Here is a 23,209-nt window from a genome sequence, read left to right as displayed (position 1 = left end):
CCACCGAACTTCACTAATTCCCACTATATCTAACTTCAACCTATCCATTTCCCTTTTTAAATTTTCTAACCTACCTGCCCGATTAAGGGATCTGACATTCCACGCTCCGATCCGTAGAACGCCAGTTTTCTTTTTCCTGATAACGACATCCTCTTGAGTAGTCCCCGCCCGGAGATCCGAATGGGGGACTATTTTACCTCCGGAATATTTTACCCAAGAGGACGCCATCATCATGTAATCATACAGTAAAGCTGCATACCCTCGGGAAAAATTACGGCTGTAGTTTCCCCTTGCTTTCAGCCGTTCGCAGTACCAGCACAGCAAGGCCGTTTTGGTTATTGTTACAAGGCCAGGTCAGTCAATCATCCAGACTGTTGCCCTTGCAACTACTGAAAAGGCTGCTGCCCCTCTTCAGGAACCACACGTTTGTCTGGCCTCTCAACAGATACCCCTCCGTTGTGGTTGCACCTACGGTATGGCTATCTGTATCGCTGAGGCACGCAAGCCTCCCCACCAACGGCAAGGTCCGTGGTTCATGGGGGGGGTCTTCAATATAGGACCACAAAAAGGAGTCGCATGTGTTCAGATCCAGATAATAAGGTCACCAATCGAGGCCCATGCCAACGGCCTCTGGATACCCAGAGCCAGAGTGCAGTCGCCAAAGCATTCCTCCAGAACATCAGACACTTTCCTGCTTCGATGGGGGTTAAGCTCCATCTTGCATGAACCACATCTTGTTGAAATCAGGATCACTTTGAACATTGGGGATGAAATCATCTTCCAAAGCCTTCACGTACCGTTTGGTAGTTACTACGTCATCAAGGAATATTGCACCGATTATTCTGAGACTGGATATTGCACACCACACAATAAGTGAAGACCCATAATATTATCATTCAGAAGCTTGCTGGTACCTCCTGGGGTTGCAGCACTCAAACCCTAACATCAACTGCTTTGGCACTATCATACTCTGTCGCTGAATACTGTTGTTCAGCTTGGATGAACAGTGCTCACTTTATCAAGATAGATGTGCAACTCAACCAGACATGCGACTTATCACAGGCTGCATACGTAGCACTCAAACTGCATGGCTACCAGTTTTAAGTAACATCCAACCTCCAGCTCTACGAAGATCAGATGCTCTCCTGAAGACCTGGAGAAACATTCAGAAGAACCCCCAGCTACCTGTACACAGTGATATATTAATAGCAGAATATCAGTGTCTGAAGTCAAGAAAACCACCTTGGCAAACTACACAACATCTTGAAGCCTCTGACTTTAACATCAACGAAGTATGGAGAAGTCAGTGAGAAGAATCGTCGGTGTTCAACAGTCATCCGATTGAATAGCCTTCCATGCGAGTTCCAGGTTTCACACTCCCCAAACACCAGTGGAGAACCATCAACCGCATCTGAACAGGACAAGGGAACTGCGGATATCTAAAGCACAAATGGGGCTGGGCAACATCTCAGATTGTGACTGTGGAGCAGCCCTGCAAACAGTTAATCACATTGTTGGTGAATGCCTGAAACGAGCCTTCGGGGGATCAATAAATGTCATCCACCAAGCATCACCTGAAGGGCGCAACTGGATCAACAGACTGGACTTAGAAATCTAAGAACTTGTGTCATGTGTAGATAATTTAGCATAATACTTTGAACATTCGATTCTGTACATGTATTTTGCTTGTCATTTCTTGAACTGTATACTCTTAAAACTATGCATTTGATCCAAGCTCTGTATCATCATACGATAAATAAATAAATAACCACACAATCACCAATTGAGGGTGAAGAGACTTCTTGATTGTGAAATATTGATTCTGAGTCGCCCAAATTGACCAATTTTGCTTATTGCCAAACCCATACAAATGAAAGTGAACTTTGTCGCTAAACCAAACCCTACTAATTGTCATCATGCCCGACAGCCAACCATGCTGTTTGAATGTTCTAACACAAACCGCTCAGAAGTTATGATGATCTTATTTCATAACAGTTCAATAATTGTCACCCTGTAAATGTACGAGTGTGATATGACCCACTCAGTGGCATACTTAATAAAGAAATTGACCACTATAATTCTGAGCTATGAAAACTATGTGAAAAATTTAATCATATGCATTTATGTATAAGCAAACTGAATCATGAAGAAATACCTGGTATGAACTTTACTTAAACAAATAGGGGAAGCTTAAGTTAGCAAACAAGACACCATTACTCTGTGACGATCTGCTTAAAAGTGAGGGCCCAATAATGCTTGAATTTATTTGACAAATATTTTTTTCACTACAAAGGTATATAACAGTATTAAACTGAACACTTGCAGACTAGCGCAAAATCTCTACTGAATTAGAATCCCTTGAATCAAAGTATTGTGATTCATTCTGGGCAGTGAAGTGGAGGATGTCAATATGGACCAAACATGGATGGAAGTAGAGGAAGCAATGAAGACCACGGAAGGAGGAAAAGCACCAGTATTGGATGAACTAAGGGTGGAGATGGGGAGAGGGCCTGATATTGTTGAAGTGCAGTGGTTCTATTGGGCCCTGAGAACAGCGTGGACAGAAAGGAGAGCACCTGAACACTGGAGAAAAGGAGTCACAGTACCAATTTGTAACAAGCATTGTAGAAAACTATGAAAATTATAGGGGAGTTACTGTCATGTGCCCTGGTGCCTAGGTATTGGAGAAGATCCTGCAGAAAATAGAATAAAACATGACTCGAGGAGAACTGAGAAAGGAAAATGGACAGTGGATCTAATTTTAAGTGTAGAGCACCTACAGAGTGAGAGACTGTAGATATGATTAGGATTTAACAATGGTATCATGGGTGCTGAGGAAGCATATGATGGTGTGGAAAGAAGCAGGTTCTGCTAAACCTTGGGAAAGGGAGAACTGGTTTGCTGACAATGAGAACAAAAGAAGTGTGTTGTGGAAATGTGGACTGTGTAAAAGTAGGAGGAGAGAAGACAGACTGGTTAGAATAGAAAAATGGTCTGAAGAGAGGGAGTGCACTATTGCTCCTGCTTTTCATCACCATTACAGTTGAGATAATGACAATAGTGGTAGGAGATGAAAATACGGAAGCACTAGTGTTTGTAGAAGATTTAATGGTGTGGGGAAATGTACAACAAGAGATACAATAAAAGCTAAATGTGTGCGAGGAAATGGTGGGACAGTATGGATTAAAATTTAATGCAAAGAATTGTAAAGCGACAGTGGCATGAAGTATAGAAGATGAGGAAGTAAGTACTAAAGAAAGTGCAATGTTTTAAGTACCTGAGGAGCACAATAGAAGGTAGAACAAGGTTAGTGAAAGGAAAAGGCAAGCCCACGGATTGCTACAGAGTGTAAGAGGCCCGGTGTGAAGTAAGGATGTACCAAACAAACGCAAGGGTTACACCAAGCATATTATGCCCCACTACTTACATATGCACCATAAAAGTGGGTAATGCAAAAAAAGACAGGTGAGCAGGATATGGGCATATAAAAAGAAATCTCAAAGATGCAGAATAGACCTTACTATATTGGACTGAGTAAGGACTGAGACAGAGAAATGGCAAAAGAGAAGCCATTGAAAAAGACCACAGAAACGATAATACTAAGGTGGTATGGGCATGTTAAAAGAATGAGAGTTGGCAGAATACTGGGACCAGTTCATGAAATGTCGACAGGAGGCAAGAGATCTAGAGAACGACCAAAAGATGGATGGACTATTGGAGTGAAGACATGTCTGTAGATGAGGGGAGAAGGCTGGGACAGAAAGGAGAAAGAAATGTGGTGGGGCCACGGAGAGGCCAGAGTTCCAAGTAGACCCAGCCAGGGGTTGCAACCTGCGCAAGATGATGATGATGATGGTTAAGTAAGGATTGACAGCAATGAAAATGATTTTAATGAAACATGTAGCTTTCTATTTTTAACAGTTCAGAAACCTGGATGTAAAGCTGAAATTTTGAAAGAAACATTACCTTCTCTGAAGTATTCTTTTATCTGCTTAATAGAACGCTGGCTCAAACCCAAACACACAGAATACTATACATCAAAGGACTACAAATATGGAAACAGTCACTGCAGATATCTGTGCTCTAATGCTAGTGATGCTTCCAATGAAATTGACTTTAGAACACTGGAGCTTAGTTGAGAACGTGTTGAAAAATGTTTTGGCATCACAGATCCCAATGAGATTGGCTAGAAGTTACTTTAATGTGCATCTACAGAGTCCCTGATGCAGACAAAAATATACTTCGAGAAAGCTTACACAATATACTTAGCTAAGTGACAAAGTGGAAAAAAATGTTACAATGATTGAGGGAGACAAACTCAAACTCTGACGGTACATTTAACAAACCTACTGTAAATATTTTATTGACCACGGTAACACAACGATTTCCATGACATGTAATCAAAACCTTTTAGACTAAAAGCATGTCTAGATACTGTATTTGTTAACTGTACAAATACTGAACATCAGTAGGTATAATTGAAACAAATTTTTACTGTGATGATATATACAGCGCAACACTTTCTGTGTGAAATGCCAACTACAGAAAGCAGTGCCTGAGTAAATGAAAGTAAAATAATTGTCACTTTGTTGTTACTACAATGAAAACTATTACAATAACTGTGTGGTCACACCAAGTAACAAAATTTATTTTTTTCTTGACTCTTAACAGCCTATGAACAATATTTCTGTACACTTCTTGCCGTATTACTACAGACAGCCAATGGCCTTGCCGCAGTGATAACACCGGTTCCCGTAAGATCACCGAAGTTAAGCGCTGTCAGTTTTGGCTCGCACTTGGATGGGTGACTATTCGGTCTGCCGAGCGCTGTTGGCAAGCGGGGTGCACTCAGCCCTTGTTACGCAAACTGAGATGCTACTTCATTTAGACGTAGCGGCTCCCGTCTCGTAAACTGACATACAGCAGGGAGAGTGAGTGGTGTGCTGATCATACACCCTTCCATACCCACATACACTGACGCCTGTGGCTGAGGATGACATAGCACCCGGTCAGGACCGTTGGGCCTTCACGGCCTGTTCGGGTGTAGTTTAGTTTCTTGTTCCTGCAGCCAAGGTATTTCAATGAATTTGTTGCCCTATTCCTGCACATAGGCGAACAAAAGACACCAGAACAATACGCGCTACAGTAAGAAAACGACCATCAAACTACGAATCATGGAAATAAGTTGAACTGCACGCCTTTTCAAATTGCTAAAAAGCATCCGCATACAGCAAATTTTGTGCATCTATGATACAGCTGTTTAATCCACAGTCATAATGCAATCAATATGTGGGAGAGCGTTCTATCGTGCATATTTTAAAACAATATTTTTCCAGTTATCTAGCCAATAGCGGTAGCTATCGAAAATGAAGAAATTCGACCACAGGTGCCCATAGACCTGGCAAATTAGGGAGCTGTTGTTTATTGATTTCAAGCTATTTCGTCATACAACAACCATCTTCCCACAAATACACATAGATAACAATCAGGAATAATTAAGATGCTGAACGGGTCATATAATAACAATGGGCGTGTAAATTCAAATTTTCCAATAGCAGTAAAACAATTATTGCTAATGCATCATTAACCCTAAAAAAAATCACCATTCTTTCAACTTTTTTTCTATGATTAAAAAAAATCCACAAAGATCTATGGTATGCAGCGTATTCTATTAACTTTGGTTTGTTGTTGTTCGGCGGCGGGAAACGTCATCGTTTGTTTTGTAGTGTATGGAAGTGTTGTTATTATGCCGCGCGCAGCGAAAGTGGTACGGAACAATTATAAAATAATAATTTTTTTCAAACATAACAGTTTTCTGAAACATATAACGTACATAAACTGTGTTGTACAAATAGTACGACGATTTCACGTTGATCGATGCACAAGTTTTTCGGTGTATATTACTGTCAGAAATAGTTATCGAGTGTATTATGGAATTGTTCCATTTCATTGATATAAACTTGAATATCAGTGGCACACTGAAAGCGACTTGTCTTTCACAATGTATGTTAACAAGTTTTATATTCCCCTCGTTGATAATGTAGAAAGTGATAAAAATCAAGAAAGAAAGAAGTAAAACTTAATTTCGTCATTAATCATTCACGAATGCAACTTGCACCGGAAAAGAAAGAAAAAGTGATAGGTTACACCAGTTCTATACTCACTTTTTCGCGTAATAATCACATGATACACAACTTTTTATTTGTTACTATTTGCAGCCTCCCTTTAATTATTCACAAGTCAGCAGTTATAACACAGACGCAGAGCAGATATAGAGTTGGCTGTGAGTAGGTATTGATTTAAATTAATGGAGAAGGTTGAAAATTTGTGTCAGAACAGCACTCGAACCTGGATCTCCTGCTTACTAAACAGATGCTCTAACCACTTATCCATCTGGACACAGCGGTCATCGCAATTGCACAGAGCACCCTAGCACGCCTCCCATCAAGCCCAAATTCTCAGCATCTGCACACACTACTAATGTAGTGCCCTTTGCTCAGTGCTCGTGGCATTTTGCTGATTCCCACAAGAGTTCGTGCCAGGTTTGCATCCACATGGAAGAGATCATTGGGCGCTCTCTCCTTAATTGAATATATGTGGTGTCTGTTCTTTTGGACATTTCCAAACGATGTCCAAAAAAAACAGACAACATTTTGATTCAGCAGGCATTACGAATTACGACATAAAGGAATTACAGACATTGTTTCCGAGTGAGCATCGATTCAAATCAATGGAATAAGTTGAAAATTTGTGCCGAACCAGGATTCAAACCTAGATGTCCTGGTCACTAGGCACATGCTCTGACCACTAAGCCATCCAGACACGGTGGTCATCGCAATTGCACAGACCACTGTAGCATGCCTCTTGTTAGACTCTAGTTCTCAGCTTATCTACACATGACCAATGTAGTGCTCCTTGTCCGTTATCCCCATTACTGTAGCATTTCACCAATTCCCATAAGAGTTCGAACCTGGTGTGCATCTGCACTGAAGAGATTATTGGCCATCTCGCCTTAATTATATACATAGGTGGTGTCTGTTCTTTATGACATGCATTTATGATATAGTGGAGACCTTCAGCAAGTAAACATATTTAGGAATTATGTTTTATCACCTTGAAGTGATGAGGTAACTGGTTAAAGAACACGTTTCCTGTTTGCAGTGGTTTATTTCGTGGTAGTGTGGTGTGTAGATGATTCATATTCAACTCCAGCTGTTTTCTGTGCCATAAGAATGAATGTATTGTGTGTATTATGTTACTCTGTTGCGTGTATATTTGTGTCAAGAAAGCATTTGGTCAACATAATTAATGGTACCAGCATTCAGTTTACTCTGTGCATATTTTTTGATTGTTTATGCCATTTTAAATCTTCCTGGTTATCTTACAAATTCCAACAGAGTTATGTCTCAAGAGCCTTACTGAATGATCTTACAGTTACCAATTGATGCTTGTATTTACCGTGTTTAAATGAGCATTCATATCATTGAAATGTTTCTAAAAATACAATTTGTTACATGACACGTACATTGGAAATTGCTGGGTGACCAAGGAATCAGCATAATTTGGATGACTTTGGGTCAGTATTTCAGAATTGTGCCAATATTATCTGTCAAACAATACTGTGTATTGTAGCTTTGTGGCAACCATCATTGAATTGTCAGTTTCGTTTCACTAGCACATAATTTTCAGCAGTGAGTCTCGTTACTGAACATTTCACTAAGGATATTTCAATTTGTTTCACTTATGCGTAACAATTAAATTTTTTATTATTTCAGTTTTTTCACTTTTTGCTTGCATAAGAGTGCAGTACACAGATTAATTATGTCTACTGTATTGGGAGATCAGAGTTCTTCTGTCCGCAGCATCATATGAGTGAACGAGGTTCACTCCTCTCTGTTCCCAGCAGCCTGTACTAAAAATGCTAACATGCTGTGGAAACACTTTACTTATGCAGTCCATAGTAATGCCTTGTTCTCGTTAGCTAATTTTGCAAATGATTTTTTAGTTTTTCAGTTAGTCGTAAAGGAAATGTAGGCATGCTGAAGTACAGAATCTTCTTCGATATCAAAATTCCTTGCTTTTTGTTCTGCTGGACCTCTGTGTGCTAACATAAGGTGATATTTCTGAGTTGTTCACAAAAGTATGACAATTGACTGTATCACAAATCATAGAATCATGCAAAAGAAAAAGAAAATGGGTAGCCTACTCTGAATGGCAGGATGTTGGGGTAGAAATTGTGGATCAAGATTAAGGCTTAACTACATTCATTCATTCATGCACATATTGTATTCCAAAACTACTGTCATGGAGAGCTTTTGGGATGTGGAATGAGTCAAATTATATACTAATAGTCAGAAGTCTGCTGCCATCTCAGCCAATAACTGCAATTCCACCCATCAGCTTTGATCTGTGGCATATCTGTGTTGTGTCTCGTCGTATCATTGAGGTGCAGTGTGTTTAATGTGGATCATGTTTCTAGAGGGTGTTTTGAAGGAAACCGTGCCGTGCTCTAGTGTTGGAAATTCATTTTTCTAATTCATTTGTGAGTAATATTAGTGCCATATTGGAGTTTTTCAATGTAGCACACCATGATTTTGGAGGTCTGTGTTGATTTAGCAGTTAGTAATTTTAATTTCAGTAGATATTGGGTACCAATTTGTTTTCAGGTTTTTAGTTTGCCATTTGAAATTTATTTGTTTGTTTAATTTAATTTTGTGTGTTTCTTGTTCATTTCTGTGTATGGATCTGATTGTGAAATTTAATAATCAGTCATTAGTGGCAGCTGTCATAAAGTTTTTACAGCTGTTTTGCTGATTGCCAAGTATGTTAGGTACCACCAATGTGATGTGTTGATGAAGTTATGGAAATGGGATCGGTAATCGGGATATAGAAAACTTAAGTCCCATGTATGTTGTAGCTCATATATACTTGACACTGCATCTGTACAGAATGAAGCATAACAAAGAACTGACTAAAGTAAAGTTAAGATGGTGGCTCGACAGAGCACTTACAGTTCACAGTACGGAGTACTACAGATGTCCGAGGGTGAGGGCGTGTGGGCATCATCGGTGGAAATCGTACGCATAGGCAGGCACACCACAGGTACTTCCATTTCAAACGAGGTGGGTTGTGCAGGCAGAGCGCTGCTTAGTCAGTCAGCCACTGTGGCCAGATGAGACGGCGGCCAACCCGGGAGTAAGCGGGTGGGACAGTCGACGACGTGGTGGAGGCGTGTGTGGCTCTTAAGTGGATCGAGCCGTCTGTAGAAATGAAAGCATGTAGAAATGCTCATTCACACTCGTCTGGGAGTGTGAGGTTGTGTGCAATGTTGACGTGTAAGGGACCGTCCAATGGCGGGACCTTGGTATCTGTCAAAAGAATGAGCACTTGGTCGTCGAATGTCACTATAGAAACATCGTTCACTCGGTGTGGCGACAAGCTGCAGGACAAACTGGTAGTAGGTGTGTGTGTCTCCGACATTGGAGGTGAGGGTGCGAAACCTGTGCAGGGTGAAACGGGGTGAGGTTGGGAAACTAGAGAACGGTGATGAACAGTCTGCGGCAGAAGAGGTGTGTGGTGAGGTTGATGGGAGCACATCTTTGTTCTCGATCAAGGATGGATCATCTGCAGAGTCCGACTGCGGCGGTAGGAGACCATCAGGGTCGACGAAAGCCGGTTTCAGGCGATGCAGAGAAACTGTCTGTGTGCGGTCTTTAATCATGATATCAAAAGTCGTGTCCTCCCGCCACAGGACCTTGTAGGGGCCAAGATAAGGAGGTTGAAGAGGCTGCCTAACTGCATCATCATGCAACATGATGTGGGAGCAGTCGTAGAGTGCGGCGGGAACATAAGTCTCGGGTGGTGAGTGACTGATGGGCGGGTGCAAACGCGTTTGTTGAAAATGCGTGCTTATGTTGGACAGAGGCCAGATCGGAAAGATCAACAAAGCGGGAAACAGCACTGATCCACGAGAAGAAATCTGCAGCGACGTTATCTGCACCCTTGATGTAACAGACGTCGGTTGTGAATTGAGAAACCAGGTCAAAGTGGTGGTAATGTCGAGGGGTGGTTCCTCAGATGGGTTGCAGAATGCTTCTACCAGTGGTCTGTGATCGGTGAGGACAACAGCAAGGAGCTCTCTATCGAATGCAGAATATTTTCTCTGAGCCGTAGATAGCTTCTTGGAGCAGAAATGAAGGGGAGAAACAATGTTGCCCTTGCGTTGTTGCAACACTGCCCCCACTGCAATGTCGCTGGCGTCCATAGTGATGAATAACTCGGCTGAGGGGTCGGGGTGGGCGAGTGTCACAGCATGACCAAAAGAAGTCTTCAGATCCTTGAAGGTCTGTAGCATCGGAGCAGTCCAAGAGACGGGTTTTATACTGGAAGTTTGTTTGCCTGATAGCACGTCCATCAGGGGTGCCTAAACAGCAGCAGTGGAAGGCAGATGGTGATGATAGTAATTGATGGTGCCGAGGAAGCAGCGTAGCTCTTTATAAGTAGCCGGGGGCAGCAGAGACGTGATAGCCTGCACACGAGATTTCAGAGGCTATATTCCGTTAGCGGAGACGGTGTAACCTAGGAAGGGGACTGATGCCGGGCGCAACTGAAACTTGCCTTTGTTGACCTCGACACCGTTGGAGTTCCAGGTCTGGAGGACCGTAGACAGATGATTTTTATGTTCCTCCACTGAGCTGCTGAAAATGAGAATGTCGTCCAGATAAGCAAAGCAAAAGTCGAACTGTCGCAAGATAGAGCCAAGGAAACGTTGCCACGTTTGCACCGCATGCTTTAGGCCGAACAGCATGTAGTGGTATTGGAATAAACCGAGCGGCGTGATAATAGCTGTCTTCTGGCGCCACGGGAATCTGATGGTAGGCGCGTTTACAGTCAATAACACTGAAAATTGTGGCGCTAGATAACATATGAGTGAAGTCATTGATGGTCGGCACTGGGTAATTGTCCATGACGGTACGAGCGTTTAAGTGGCTGTAATCACCGCACATTCAAAAAAATCCTTCGTGTTTGGGGGCGAGATGGATTTGTGAAGACCAGTTGCTCTCTGAAGGTTGCAGAACACCTGCCGCCAAAAGTTCATTAATCTGCTGCCGGGCCACCCGCAACTTGATAGGGTTGAGGTGTTGGACCTTATGGCTAATAGGAGGGCCGGCAGTGGTTACTATCTTGTGTGTCATTCCATCAGTGACAGAAGAAATTGAGAACTGCACATGAGATTGGTTAACATCCTGGCGCCAAGTCTTTGGATGAGTAGGGCGTGGCGAGGCATAGCCATTAGCGCAAGTGGGGAAAGGTAGCACGAAAGTCACATGTCTCTTACGGGAGCGTGGCATGCACTTGTTTGGAAGGGATGGGTGCGTGTGCAGAGCCGAATGGAGGGGAATGGGCGGCGACTGCCCGCGGTTAACCTTTCACTAGACAACCGGCACGGGTGAGAGCAGCGCTGGCGTCACACGCGGGGCCACAATGGCCGCTGGGTCATGTGGCCGGTGAGTGAGAGAGGGGGAATGTTTATCAACACATGTGGTAGCTGTCCAAGAGGTGGGCGTGGTCGCAACGCATGCATGACTGTCATTAGCAGCACTGTTTAAACATACAGCACTGGATGAGGCGAGCGCGACGGGGTGTTGGAACGTCACACGCAAGTAAAGTTTGTGGACTAACCTGGTGAGAGTTCGGGCTAGGCTTGGCCGAGCAATCTTGTTTAGGTGGCGATGCCATGGACTGCAGTTGCAGAAGCAAGGTATGAGTCGCGATGAGCTTGCTGTAAGTGGATGACCGCTGTGGTCGCAGGTTCGAATCCTGCTCGGGCATGGATGTGTGTGATGTCCTTAGGTTAGTTAGGTTTAAGTAGTTCTAAGTTCTAGGGGACTCATGACCTCAGAAGTTGAGTCCCATAGTGCTCAGAGCCATTTGAACCATTTTTTTGTAAGTGGATGCGATGCGTTGTTTCAGCTTCTTGTTGTCCTGGCGGAGCTGCGTTGCCGAGTCGTATTCTGACAGTAGGCCGGTAACGTAGGTCACAATGTTACCCCTGAGGGCAAAGCACTCGCGTTTGATATCGTATACTGCAGTGGAAACAGAGCATTGGACATAGGTGCGGGTGCACGATATGTGAGTGTTCCTAGGATAGTGGGGCACTGAACCCTGTACGACATTCAGAGACAGTTCGTAATGAGACAAAAAATCCATACCGAGGATCGGTTCATCGATGTCGGCACGGAGATGGGGGTCACTGTAACCTTAACTGAGCCTGAGGTAGGTTACGTCGACGCATTGACACCTCATAGAAGTGACTTCGTCTGTGAAGAAGCGGGTGGAGCCATCGAATTAGGTATGATCGAAACGTCAGCACCAGTGTCGGCCAGAAAAGCTAGACCTGACGCAATGTCAGTCACATAGAGACGACCACTTGGCCGGGTGCTCGAGTGAACGGAGTGTAATGTAAGAGGTTGCCTGTTAGGTTCCGCACAGGACTCAGAGTCTCTTAGTTCCTGCGGTTGGCGTTTGGGTGTTGGTGTGGCAACCTGCACTTCTTGGCGTCGTCGCCGAACACTTTGTGGTACCAGCAGAAAGGTTGAGGAGGAGGTGGAGACTGCGACAGCAGGGGTGGCTTGTCCTCATTGATTTGTTCTGGTAAATAGACCAGTGTGTGAGCGATCTTGGAGTGCTGTGCCGACGAACGGTGTGGAATGAACTGGCTGATGTTACCGCAGCAGCAAATACAACTGGTCAGCGATGCGTAGGCGGGAGCCAATGCGCTCGAACAAGTGTGGTAACAGATGGATCTGTAGATCGGTAGGTAGTTTGGCAGACCACACAGTCCATAGCGTGGCGTCAGGTACGGTATGCTCGTTGACGAGCAATTGAAGGCGGCGCCAGAGTTGTGAGGGGGTGCGTTCCCCCAGGTGCTCCTCATAGAGAATCTTGATTATTAACTCTTTTGGCGAGCAGGCAAGTCAGTCCATTATAGTCTTCTTTGCAAATTCGTATTTTGTTGCAAGCGGCGGCAAAAGGACCAGGTCACAAATCAAATCAGTGTAGTCGTGGAGGTGTGTGACGAGACAGAGAAACTTTGAGTGGTCGTCAGACACATTATGTAACTCGAGCAGTTGCTCGACGAGCGCGAACCACAATGTTGGGTTGTCCTCGTATAAGGGCGGCGGCCAGGAGGGGGTGACGACGGCGGCTTCGGTGTCTCCTGGGGTAGCGACTGAACTGAGATTAAGTCAGAGGCCAGCGTGGTAGGCCCAGATTTAAACCAGGCAAGCGAATCTGTAGTAGCAGCAGCTGGCATAGTTGACTGTGTGTCACGAAAATACGGCGCGGTAGGCACGGACTGTACCGTGGTAACGGGCGGATGGATGGCACATGAGGGGAGCCCGGAAACTGGACTGTGAGTGGTGAATGGTGGATGGGATGACCCGCTTCCAGAACAGGGCGAGAGACCAGTGTGGCAGACACAGGCGGCACTGTGAGAGTGGCAGGCGGTTGAGAAACCGGAAATGGGGACCCCCGCAACTGAGGGGTGGCAGGGGGGGTTGAGAATGCCTCCCGCGTGGAAACTATCTGATGCACAACATGCCTGGTGTGCGTGTGGTGGGCCACTGAGGCAAGGTAAGGGGTCCATGTTACGCGAAACACTGAATTGTGCGTGTAAATTAGACACAACTGGAATGCCACGTGTGCGGGACGGATCCGGCACGGTTTGTAGTAATGGCGGCGTTGCACACGGCCCGACAGTAACTGATGTAGCGTGCCGGTGGGTGGCTAAATACATGTTCTAATGGAGATCACTTTGTTCTTGAAACACTCGATTAGAAGAGACACAATTTGAAATATTGTTCAGTTCACATTTCACTGTCGGATGGTCATAATCTGGTGACGCAAAGCCTGAGTCCATTGTTCGCTCTAGCGGCGTAGTTGTCAACCATCGAAAATTAATGAGGTTAGCACACGGCATTGGTTGAGAGCGCGAATCACTGTCCATAAATGATGAATATGCCGTTGCCAAAGAAATGACGAAACTCGGTGAGCGGAGTTGTGCTTCCACATCTTCGAACAAGGAATTGTTTGGCGTGGTCGTGGTGTAGTGCATATAACCTGTTGCATAAAAACTGACGCGGAAGACGCGAAACTTGAACGAACTGCGGTGTAACCACTATGGGAACGGGATCGCTAATCAGGATATAGAAAACTTAATTCCCATTTCCCATATATCTCATAGCTCGTATATATTTACACTTGACACTGCGTCCGTACAGAATGAAGTATAACAAAGAACTAACTAAAGTAAAGTTAAGATGGAGGTTCGACAGAGCACTTAGAGCTCAGAGATATTAAGTTCCGTGGTCGATATGAACTGTCGACGCCACAAAGTTAACTGGAGTTCCTCTTTCCCTATCAGGAACTAATATTCCTATGGAGGCATCATGAGGATAATGTTTGGAGACAAATTAGTAGAGGGTAGTGGTTCAAGCAATCTGGGCTGACCTTCCAACATATTGTGTTGTTGATCTACTGTTGGTATGATTGTTATACTATATGGTTTTGTGTGTATGAGACTGGTGTGAGTGATAGATGTGTGTTGCACTGATATATGTTTTGTCATGAGGTGGGTACTGAGTTTATTAAAGATAAGAGGGTTTTTTTTTTTTTTTTTTTTTGGGGGGGGGGGGGGGGGTGAGAGTCTGGGGATAGTTGTAGAAATTAAGAAATCTCAGTTTGGGAAGGAGAGAGATGCCATCCTGTGGGAACATGAGTGCAGGGGTCAGTTGTTTATGAGGGTGATGTGTTTTCTCGGAGGGTGGGCTTATGTACTAAAGGGGTTGTGGTTGTGTTAATAAATGAGTATATTGCAGAGGAGTCCACTTGACATGTAATAGATTTTCTCTTGGGGTGAAGGGAGTTTTATCATTTAACTGTAAATCATGGTACAGAGTTTAAGGATTATTCAGTTGGGGGGGGGGGGGGGATGTTGCACGAGTATTGTAGAGGGTAATTGAGGACCTGTCGTCTGTGTTAGAGGGAGAGGGGGAGAGCAGCCCATCAACTGTACAAACTCATCTTGATGATTGTTGTTGTGCTGGAATATTACTGTTCATTTCAATGTTTTTTGAAACTTGTGGGTAAAATGTATGGGCTGAAGGTGGTAAAATGTATAAGTTGAAGGTGGTTGGTTGAATTTGGAGGAGGTGGTATGTGGTAGGAAGAGGGTTTTTCTTTGAGGGGGGGGGGGGGGGAATTTGGTTCATTTTCCTGTGTTTTTATTTGTTCTGAAGTTCTGAGTGAGTGTGGATACGGATATGGGCAGGTTTTTTTTCTGTTTTATGTTAGAATTTTGTCGGGGATATAAACTTTCAGCACATGGAAGTAGAGACACTATGGAGAGAGGAGTTGCCATATGTGTTAAAAAGCTGTCATAGTGTGAAAAATATGGAAACTAAAAAGATTTGTGTACAGCAACATATAGAAGCATTTATGTGTGAGCTTAAACTAAATAATGGGAAATTTTCAGCTAGTTTTGAAAAATGTGGATTCTTTGTTGTGCTGTCTGTCAGACAGAAGGAAGTAAATTATTGTTTGTGGGGATTTCAACGTAGATTTTCTGGAAGAGTCCAATGGAAAGCTTGACCTTGAAGTATTACTTGGTTCTTTCAATTTGACATCAGTTACTGATTTTCCTACACGAATGTTACAGGAAAACAGCACACAGATAATGTCTTTATAGACCAAAATAAATTTAACCAAATAAAAACTTTTCCTGTTAAGAATGGTCTGTCTGATCATGATGCACAGCTAGATTAGATTCAGTTTTTGTTCCATACAGTATATGACTTAGCGCCATACAGTAATACAGTCCTCCAAAATACAGCATTCACTTAATGATTTAACAATTGAAAATTTTTGGGGAAGCTTGTAACAGTTCGACCGGGACGAGGTGTACGTGGAACCTGATGCTAATTTAAAATTTAACCATTTTTATGATACCTTTGTGGATATATTCCAAAACAGTTTCCCTAAGAAAACAGTGAATATATAATTGTAAGAAACCATCTAAAAACCATGGATTACTAAAGGGATAAAAATATCTTGTAAGGAAATGTATCTTATAGCTATGCTTACTAATGATCCGGAAACAGAGAAACATTGTGAAAACTACTGCGCTGTATTAAGAAAAGCTATTAAAAAGTCCAGAAGTACATGCATTATGTCTGAAATTAGAACATCTGATAATAAAATTAAAAGAACTTGGAATATTGTTAAAAGGGAAACAGGGCAACCTAGAACACAGGAAGACTGTATTTCTATCAAACTCAATGAAAAGTTTGTTAACATAAAGTCAGACATAGAAAATATTTTTAATAATCATTTTTTAAGTGTTGTAGAGAAAATAGGATCCAATTATTCATTATAAAATGCAGGAAGTATATGGTAGAGGCAACACCTATGCAAATTTGATAAAATTGACATTCAAACCACCTCTCCTACTGAAATTAGGAAAATAATAAATTCACTCAAAAGTAAAAGCTCACATGGAATTGATGGCATTTCCAACAGCGTACTAAAAGTTTGTTCTCAGCAGATAAGAAGGATTCTCAGCCACATATGTAGTAGTTCATGGAAACAGGGCATTTTTCGAGATAGGCTGAAACATGCTGTTGTTAAACCATTGCATAAAAAGAGGGTAGGTCTGATGCTAACAACTACTGCCCAATCTCACTTTTGACAGCTTAAATGTATTCAAGAGTAGCCTCACATATTTGTAAAAGTGAAGAACTAATAAAATATCAGTTTGGTTTTTAGAAAGGGTTTTCAACAGAAAATGCCATGTATGATTTCACTGATCAAATATATGATTTCACTGATCAAATATTAAATGAGTTGAATAATCAGACATCACCCATTGAGATATTTTGTGATCTCTCGTAGGCTTTTGATTGTGTGAATCATGAAATTCTTCTAGATAAGCTTAAATATTGTGGTATGAGTGGGACACTGCACAAATGGTTTAATTCATACTTAACTGGAAGAATGCAGAAGGTTGAAATTAACAGTACTTATAGTCTGCAAAAATCAGAAGAGTCCTCTAACTGGGGGGTATCAAGAATTGTGTCCCACAGGTATCTGTCTTGGATCCCTTATTGTTCTTAGTATACACTATGTGATCAGCAGTATCCGGACACCTACCTGAAAATGACTTACAAGTTCGTGGCGCCCTCCACCAGTAATGCCGGAATTCAATAAGGTGTTGGCCTACCCTTAGCCTCGATGAAAGCTTCCACTCTCACAGGCATATGTTCAATCAGGTGCTGGAAGATTTCTTGGGAAATGGCGGCCCATTCTTCACATATTGCTGCCCTGAGGAGAGGTATTGATGTCGGTCATTGAGGCCTGGCACAAAGTCGGTGTTCCAAAACATCCCAAAGGTGTTTTGTAGGATTCAGGTCAGGACTATGTGCAGGCCAGTCCATAACAGGGATGTTATTGTCATGTAACCACTCTGCCACAGGCCGTGCATTATGAACAGGTGCTCAGTTGTGTTGAAAGATGAAGTCGCCATCCCCTAATTCCTTTTCAACAGTGGGAAGCAAGAAGGTGCTTAAAACACTTATGTAGGCCTGTGCTCTGATAGCGCCACATGAAACAACAAGGGGGGCAAGCCCCCTTCATGAAAAACACGACTACACCATAGCACCACCGCCTCAGAATTTTACTATTGGCAATACACACGCTGGCAGATGACGTTCACCAGGCATTTGCCATACCCACACCCTTCCATCGAATCGCCACATTGTGTATCATAATTCGTCACTCCACACGTTTTTTCACTGTTCAATCATCCAATGTTTATGCTCCTCACACCAAGCGAGGTGTCATTTGGCATTTACCGGCGTGATATGTGACTTACAAGCAGCCGCTTGACCATCCAAGTTTTCTCACCTCCTGTCTAACTGTCATAGTACTTGCAGTGATTCTTGATGCAGTTTGGAATTCCTGTGTGATGGTCTTGATAGATGCTTGCCTATTACACATTACGACCCTCTTCAGCTGTTAGTGGTCCCATTCAGTCAACAGACAAGGTCAGCCTGTACGCTTTTGAGCTGTACGTGTCCCTTCACGTTTCCAAGTCACTATCATGTCAGAAGCAGTGGACTTAGGGATGTTTAGGAGTGTGGAAATCTCGCGTACAGACGTATGACACAAGTGGCACCCAATCACCTGACCACGTTCAGAGCCCATGAGTTCCGTGGAGTGCCCCCTTCTGCTCTCTCACAATGTCTTATGACTACTGAGGTTGCTGATATGGAGTACATGGCAGTAGGTGGCAGCACAATGTATCTAATATGAAAAACGTATGTTTTTGGGGGTGACCAGATACTTTTGGTCACATAGTGTATATTAATGACTTGCCACTCGGTATTCATGAAGATGCAAAGCTAGTTCTTTTAGCTGATGATACAAATATAGTAACCACACCCAACAAACAAAATTCAGCTGAGGAAACTGTAAATAATGTCTTTCAGAAAATTAAGTGGTTCTCTGCAAATGGACTCTCACTAAATTTTGAGAAAACACAGTATATACAATACTGTACAGTAAATGGCGTAACACAATTGATAAATATAGACTGTGAACAGAAGTCTGTTGCCAAGGAAGAATTTTCAAAATTTCTGGCTGTATCCATTGATGAAAAATTGAATTGGGAGAAACACATCGATGATCTGCTGAAACAGTTAGCTTCAGCTGTTTATGTTATTAGGATTGTTGCAAATTTTGATGATAAACATGTAAGTAAATTAACTACTATGCCTATTTTCATTCACTGCTTTCATATGGCATCATATTTTGGGGTAATTCATCATTAAGAAAAAAGTATTCATTGCACAGAAGCGTGTAATCAGAAAAATAGCTGGAGCTCACCCAAGATATCCTTGCAGACATTTGTTTAAGGAACTCCGGAAATTCACAGTACTTTCACAATACATACATTCACTAATGAAATTTGTTATTAATAATCCATCCCAATTCAAAAATAACAGTGAAGTGCATAGCCACAACACTAGGAGAAAAGATGATATTCGCTATTCAGGGTTAAATATGACTTTGGCGCAGAAAGGGGTGAATTAGGCTGCCACAAAAATCTTTGGTCATTTGCCAAATAATATTAAAAGTCTAACAGTTGGCCAACCAACATTTAAAAACAAATTAAAAGAATTTCTGAATGACAACTCCTCCTCAATAGATGAATTTTTAGACATGAAGTAGTAACTGTGAAAAGAAAAGAAAAAAAACAATTAATTATTTTGTGTAAAGAAACTTATATTAAAGTGAGACATTCCATGTCAGTAGGAAATGTCGCATTCATGATCTATGAAACAAGTATTAATGTACACACTACAAATAAAGTTTTGCATCACCCCGGTTCCGAGAACTCTTGAAGATAGACATTGACTGTGAATATTGTATCACAGACACAGTCCCTTTGACTGTTCAGAGATGTCACTAAAGTCACCCAAAGATGTAAACAACCATGCACGAGCAGTGCCTATTAGACGGAGGGGGACCGACAGCCGATCAGTTCCAGTCATTCCACCAGGAAGGAGGTACACGGCGCATGTTGTCTGTAGTTCAACAATGCCTAGATGACCAATACTGCAGTTCGATTGCATCTGCATTATTACTTTGTGCCAAGAAGGGCTCTCAACAAGGGAAGTGTCCAGGCGTCTCGGGGTGAACCATGGCAATGTTGTTCGGACATTGAGGAGATACAGAGAGACAGGAACTGTCGGTGACATGCCTCGCTCAGGCCACCCGAGGGCTACTACTGCAGGGGGTGACTGCTACCTACGGATTATGGCTCAGAGGAACCCTAACAGCAACACCACCATGTTGAATAATGCTTTTCGTGCAGCCACAGGACGTCATGTTATGACTCAAACTATGTGCAATAGGCTGCATAATGCGCGGTTTCACTCCCAACATCCATGGCGAGGTCCATCTTTGCAACTGCAACACCATGCAGCACGGTACAGATGAGCCCAGCAACAAGCTGAATTGGACTGCTCAGTATTGGTATCACATTCTCTGCACCAATGAGTGTCACATATGCCTTCCGACAATTGTCAGAGATGTGTTTGGAGGCAACCCGGTCACATTGAACTCTTAGACACACTTTCAAACAAGTGAAGCAAGGTGGAGGTTCCCTGCTGTTTTGGGTGGGATTATGTGGGGCTGATGCACACTGCTGGTGGCCATGGTAGGCACCGTGACAGCTGTGCTATAAGTGAATGCCATCCTCCGATCAATAGTGCAATTGTATTGGCAACATATTGGCTAGGCATTCATCTTCGTGGATGACATTTCGCATCCCCATTTTGCACACCTTTTGAATGACTTCCTTCAGGATAATGACATCACTCGACTAGAGTGGCCAGCATGTTTTCCAGACATGAACCCTATCGAACATGCCTAGGATAGATTGAGAAGGGCTGTTTATGGACAATGTGACCTGCCAACCACTCTGAGGGATCTACGCCATTGAGGAGTGGGACAATCTGGACTGACAGTGCCTTGATGAACTTGTTGATAGTATGCCACGACGAACACAGGCATGCATCAATGCAAGAGGACGTGCTACTGGGTATTAGAGGAACCAGTGTGTACAGCAGTCTGTACCAACACCTCTGAAGGTCTCGCTGTATGGTGGTACAACATGCAATGTGTGGTTTTCATGATCAATAGAAAGGGCGGAAATGATGTTGATCTCTATTGCAAATTTCTGCACAGGTTCCAGAACTCTCGGAACCGAGGTGATGCAAAACGTTTTTTGATGTGTGTATGTATGTATGTATGGGATGGGCATCAGTTGTTCAGTAAGTGGTGCTTAGGTGTGTGTGTGTGTGTGTGTGTGTGTGTGTGTGTGTGTGTGTGTGTGTGAGAGAGAGAGAGAGAGAGAGAGAGAGAGAGAGAAGAGAGAGAGAGAGTGGAGGGGGGGGAAGCTGTGGTTGGTAAGACCTTTCTCCTTTTTGTAAGAGTGTAGTGGATTTGTTTGCGGTTCATTGAGGTAATTTATGTTTGATTAATTTGGTATTATTTTTTGAGGGTATTTATTTACTTATATCTGTTGGTTTTATGGAGTGTGGTCTGGTGTTGTTGATTTGTGGCAGTTGGTCGTATTGTGCATCTTGGTTGAGCTATATAGGTCAGTTGAAATTTGCAGCACCAGGTTTTAGATTTGTGTGTGGTTTCGTGGTATCTCTGGCTATGTTTGAGCCGTATAGACCAAGTGAAAGTTTCAGTGTGTGTGTGGATTTCTAGTATCACTGTCTTCATTGGAGCTGTTTAGTTCAGTCAAAATGTATGATACCAATAGTTGTTTTTTTGCAGTTTTGGGGTGGGATGGTTGTTGAGGATTTGTGGAGGATTTTGTGTGCATAATTTTTGGGTTGATATTTATTTTGGAATGGTGTCATGATCCTTATTGTTGTGTGTGTTGATTGACACCATCCAAAACCCCTACTTTGAGCGGTTCCCCCATTAGTTTCACTTTATTGCTGGTGTTAAATATTCCACTTGTTAGGGCCTGTTTGTGTTTGTTCATGGGTGTAGTGATAGATATCGTGGTCTCCATATTGAAAATGCTTGAAATAGGAGTGTCACCATCTTGAAGATGCCACGGCTTAAAGCAAATAAGAGAACAAGAACTTTTGGTAATCCCCTGCTGCCTATGTCTGTAAAATATGTTAACAACAAATTATGGCTAGTGCCTCTCTGCTCAAATTGATAATTATGAAATTACTTGTAGATTTGTTGTCAGGGGAAAAACAGCGATTTTGAAAATATCCACTGCTCGTCCTATACTATTTAGCTGCTATTTTTATATAATACTTCAAACAAAACATTCATGTAATGGGACACAGATTACTGTCAGCTCTGTATGTGTGGGTAAAGTCAGGATCTGTTTAATACAAATACTATTAGTATGCAGAATTTACCTTCCGGAGCCCAGGTATTCTTATAAATTATGGACACCTTGTCTGATGGGGTATTTTTTTACTTCATTTTTAAGGATTTTGGGATTTTTGTTTGCTTGTCTATCCCTTGTCATACTGTTACACTTTTGTAGCAGAATATAAAACTGTAATCTGAACCGTAGGGAGAGTTGCACAGTCTATATGGAAATATGCCATCAGTACTTGAGGGAACATAGATATTTTAATGCTTAAATTCACATCATTGATTTTCCACAATAATATTTGTTTTATAGTCTGTTATAAACCGGCTTTTGGCATTCTGTCAGCCTCAGACGATTTCTGAAGATGTCCTAAAAAGCCAAAATCTGATTCATAAAGAACTGTAAAATAAATAACTTTGATCATGCTGAGCACCACAGCTGATACCAGTGTTAATGATAATATGTGTTATTACATATTTATCGTGTTGCAGTTGGTTTCACTGATTGAACATCTTCAAATTGCCCATTTGCGTCATGACTTTACACATCTAGGCAACCTGAATATGTTCAGTGAACAAATCTGGTCATAACACAATAAATATGTAATAATACAGCTTAGATCATTTTTATTAATCATTAATATAAAATAAATATTATAATGGGACATCAGTAATGTGTGTTTCCAGGGTTGCCACATGTTCTAGAAATCAGGGAATTTCAAATGTATCAGGGAAATTTGAAAAAAGCACTGGAAAAAATCTCGTGTTTGTCTCTGTAGATGAAATCGTTTGTTTACTGAGATGTCGTGTCGTCACTGGCTGGGTGCAACTGAGTATGTGCGTCACTTCCCTACTCCCTTATTCTTACTGCTTCTGCCCTTTATACCAGTCCCTTCGACTTGCTGCCACCACGTCTTGCCACTAGCCTAGCAGCTACTGACGAGAGGCAGGAGGAGTGGTTGTTTGAATCTGATTCTCAGAGATTGTTGATGCAACAGCCAAAGGTGGTGATCATGTATACATTAGTTGTGTCTGAGTGACTCTCTGAATATGTGTGTGCTCTCGTTTTCTGACAAAGGCTATGGTGGAAGTTTAGTTGTGAGAATGTTATTGTCTTTTTTACGTGCCTGGCTGTGACTCAGCAATCATCTTTACCGTGAGTTGCTACTATCCTCATTAGTGTTGATTCTCAGAGTATTTGTGCAAGTCACCAGCTACACAACCGGCAGGCCGG

General features: G+C 42.5%; 1 protein-coding gene across 1 annotated transcript in view; it reads left to right on the top strand.

Annotated features, from left to right (window-relative positions):
- Positions 1 to 5,681: 5,681 nt before the first annotated feature.
- Positions 5,682 to 23,209, top strand: part of LOC126425094 (X-ray repair cross-complementing protein 5) — a 187,238-nt gene continuing 169,710 nt past the window's right edge. Inside the window, exon 1 of the mRNA XM_050088012.1 lies at positions 5,682 to 5,767. Within this exon, the coding sequence (XP_049943969.1) occupies positions 5,747 to 5,767 (21 nt within the window). The 5' untranslated portion in view covers positions 5,682 to 5,746. The remainder of the gene's footprint in view (positions 5,768 to 23,209) is intronic.

Source organism: Schistocerca serialis, chromosome 10 (assembly GCF_023864345.2).
Source record: "Schistocerca serialis cubense isolate TAMUIC-IGC-003099 chromosome 10, iqSchSeri2.2, whole genome shotgun sequence".
NCBI classification, from domain to species: domain Eukaryota; kingdom Metazoa; phylum Arthropoda; class Insecta; order Orthoptera; family Acrididae; genus Schistocerca; species Schistocerca serialis.
This window is presented reverse-complemented; position numbering and strand designations above follow the sequence as displayed.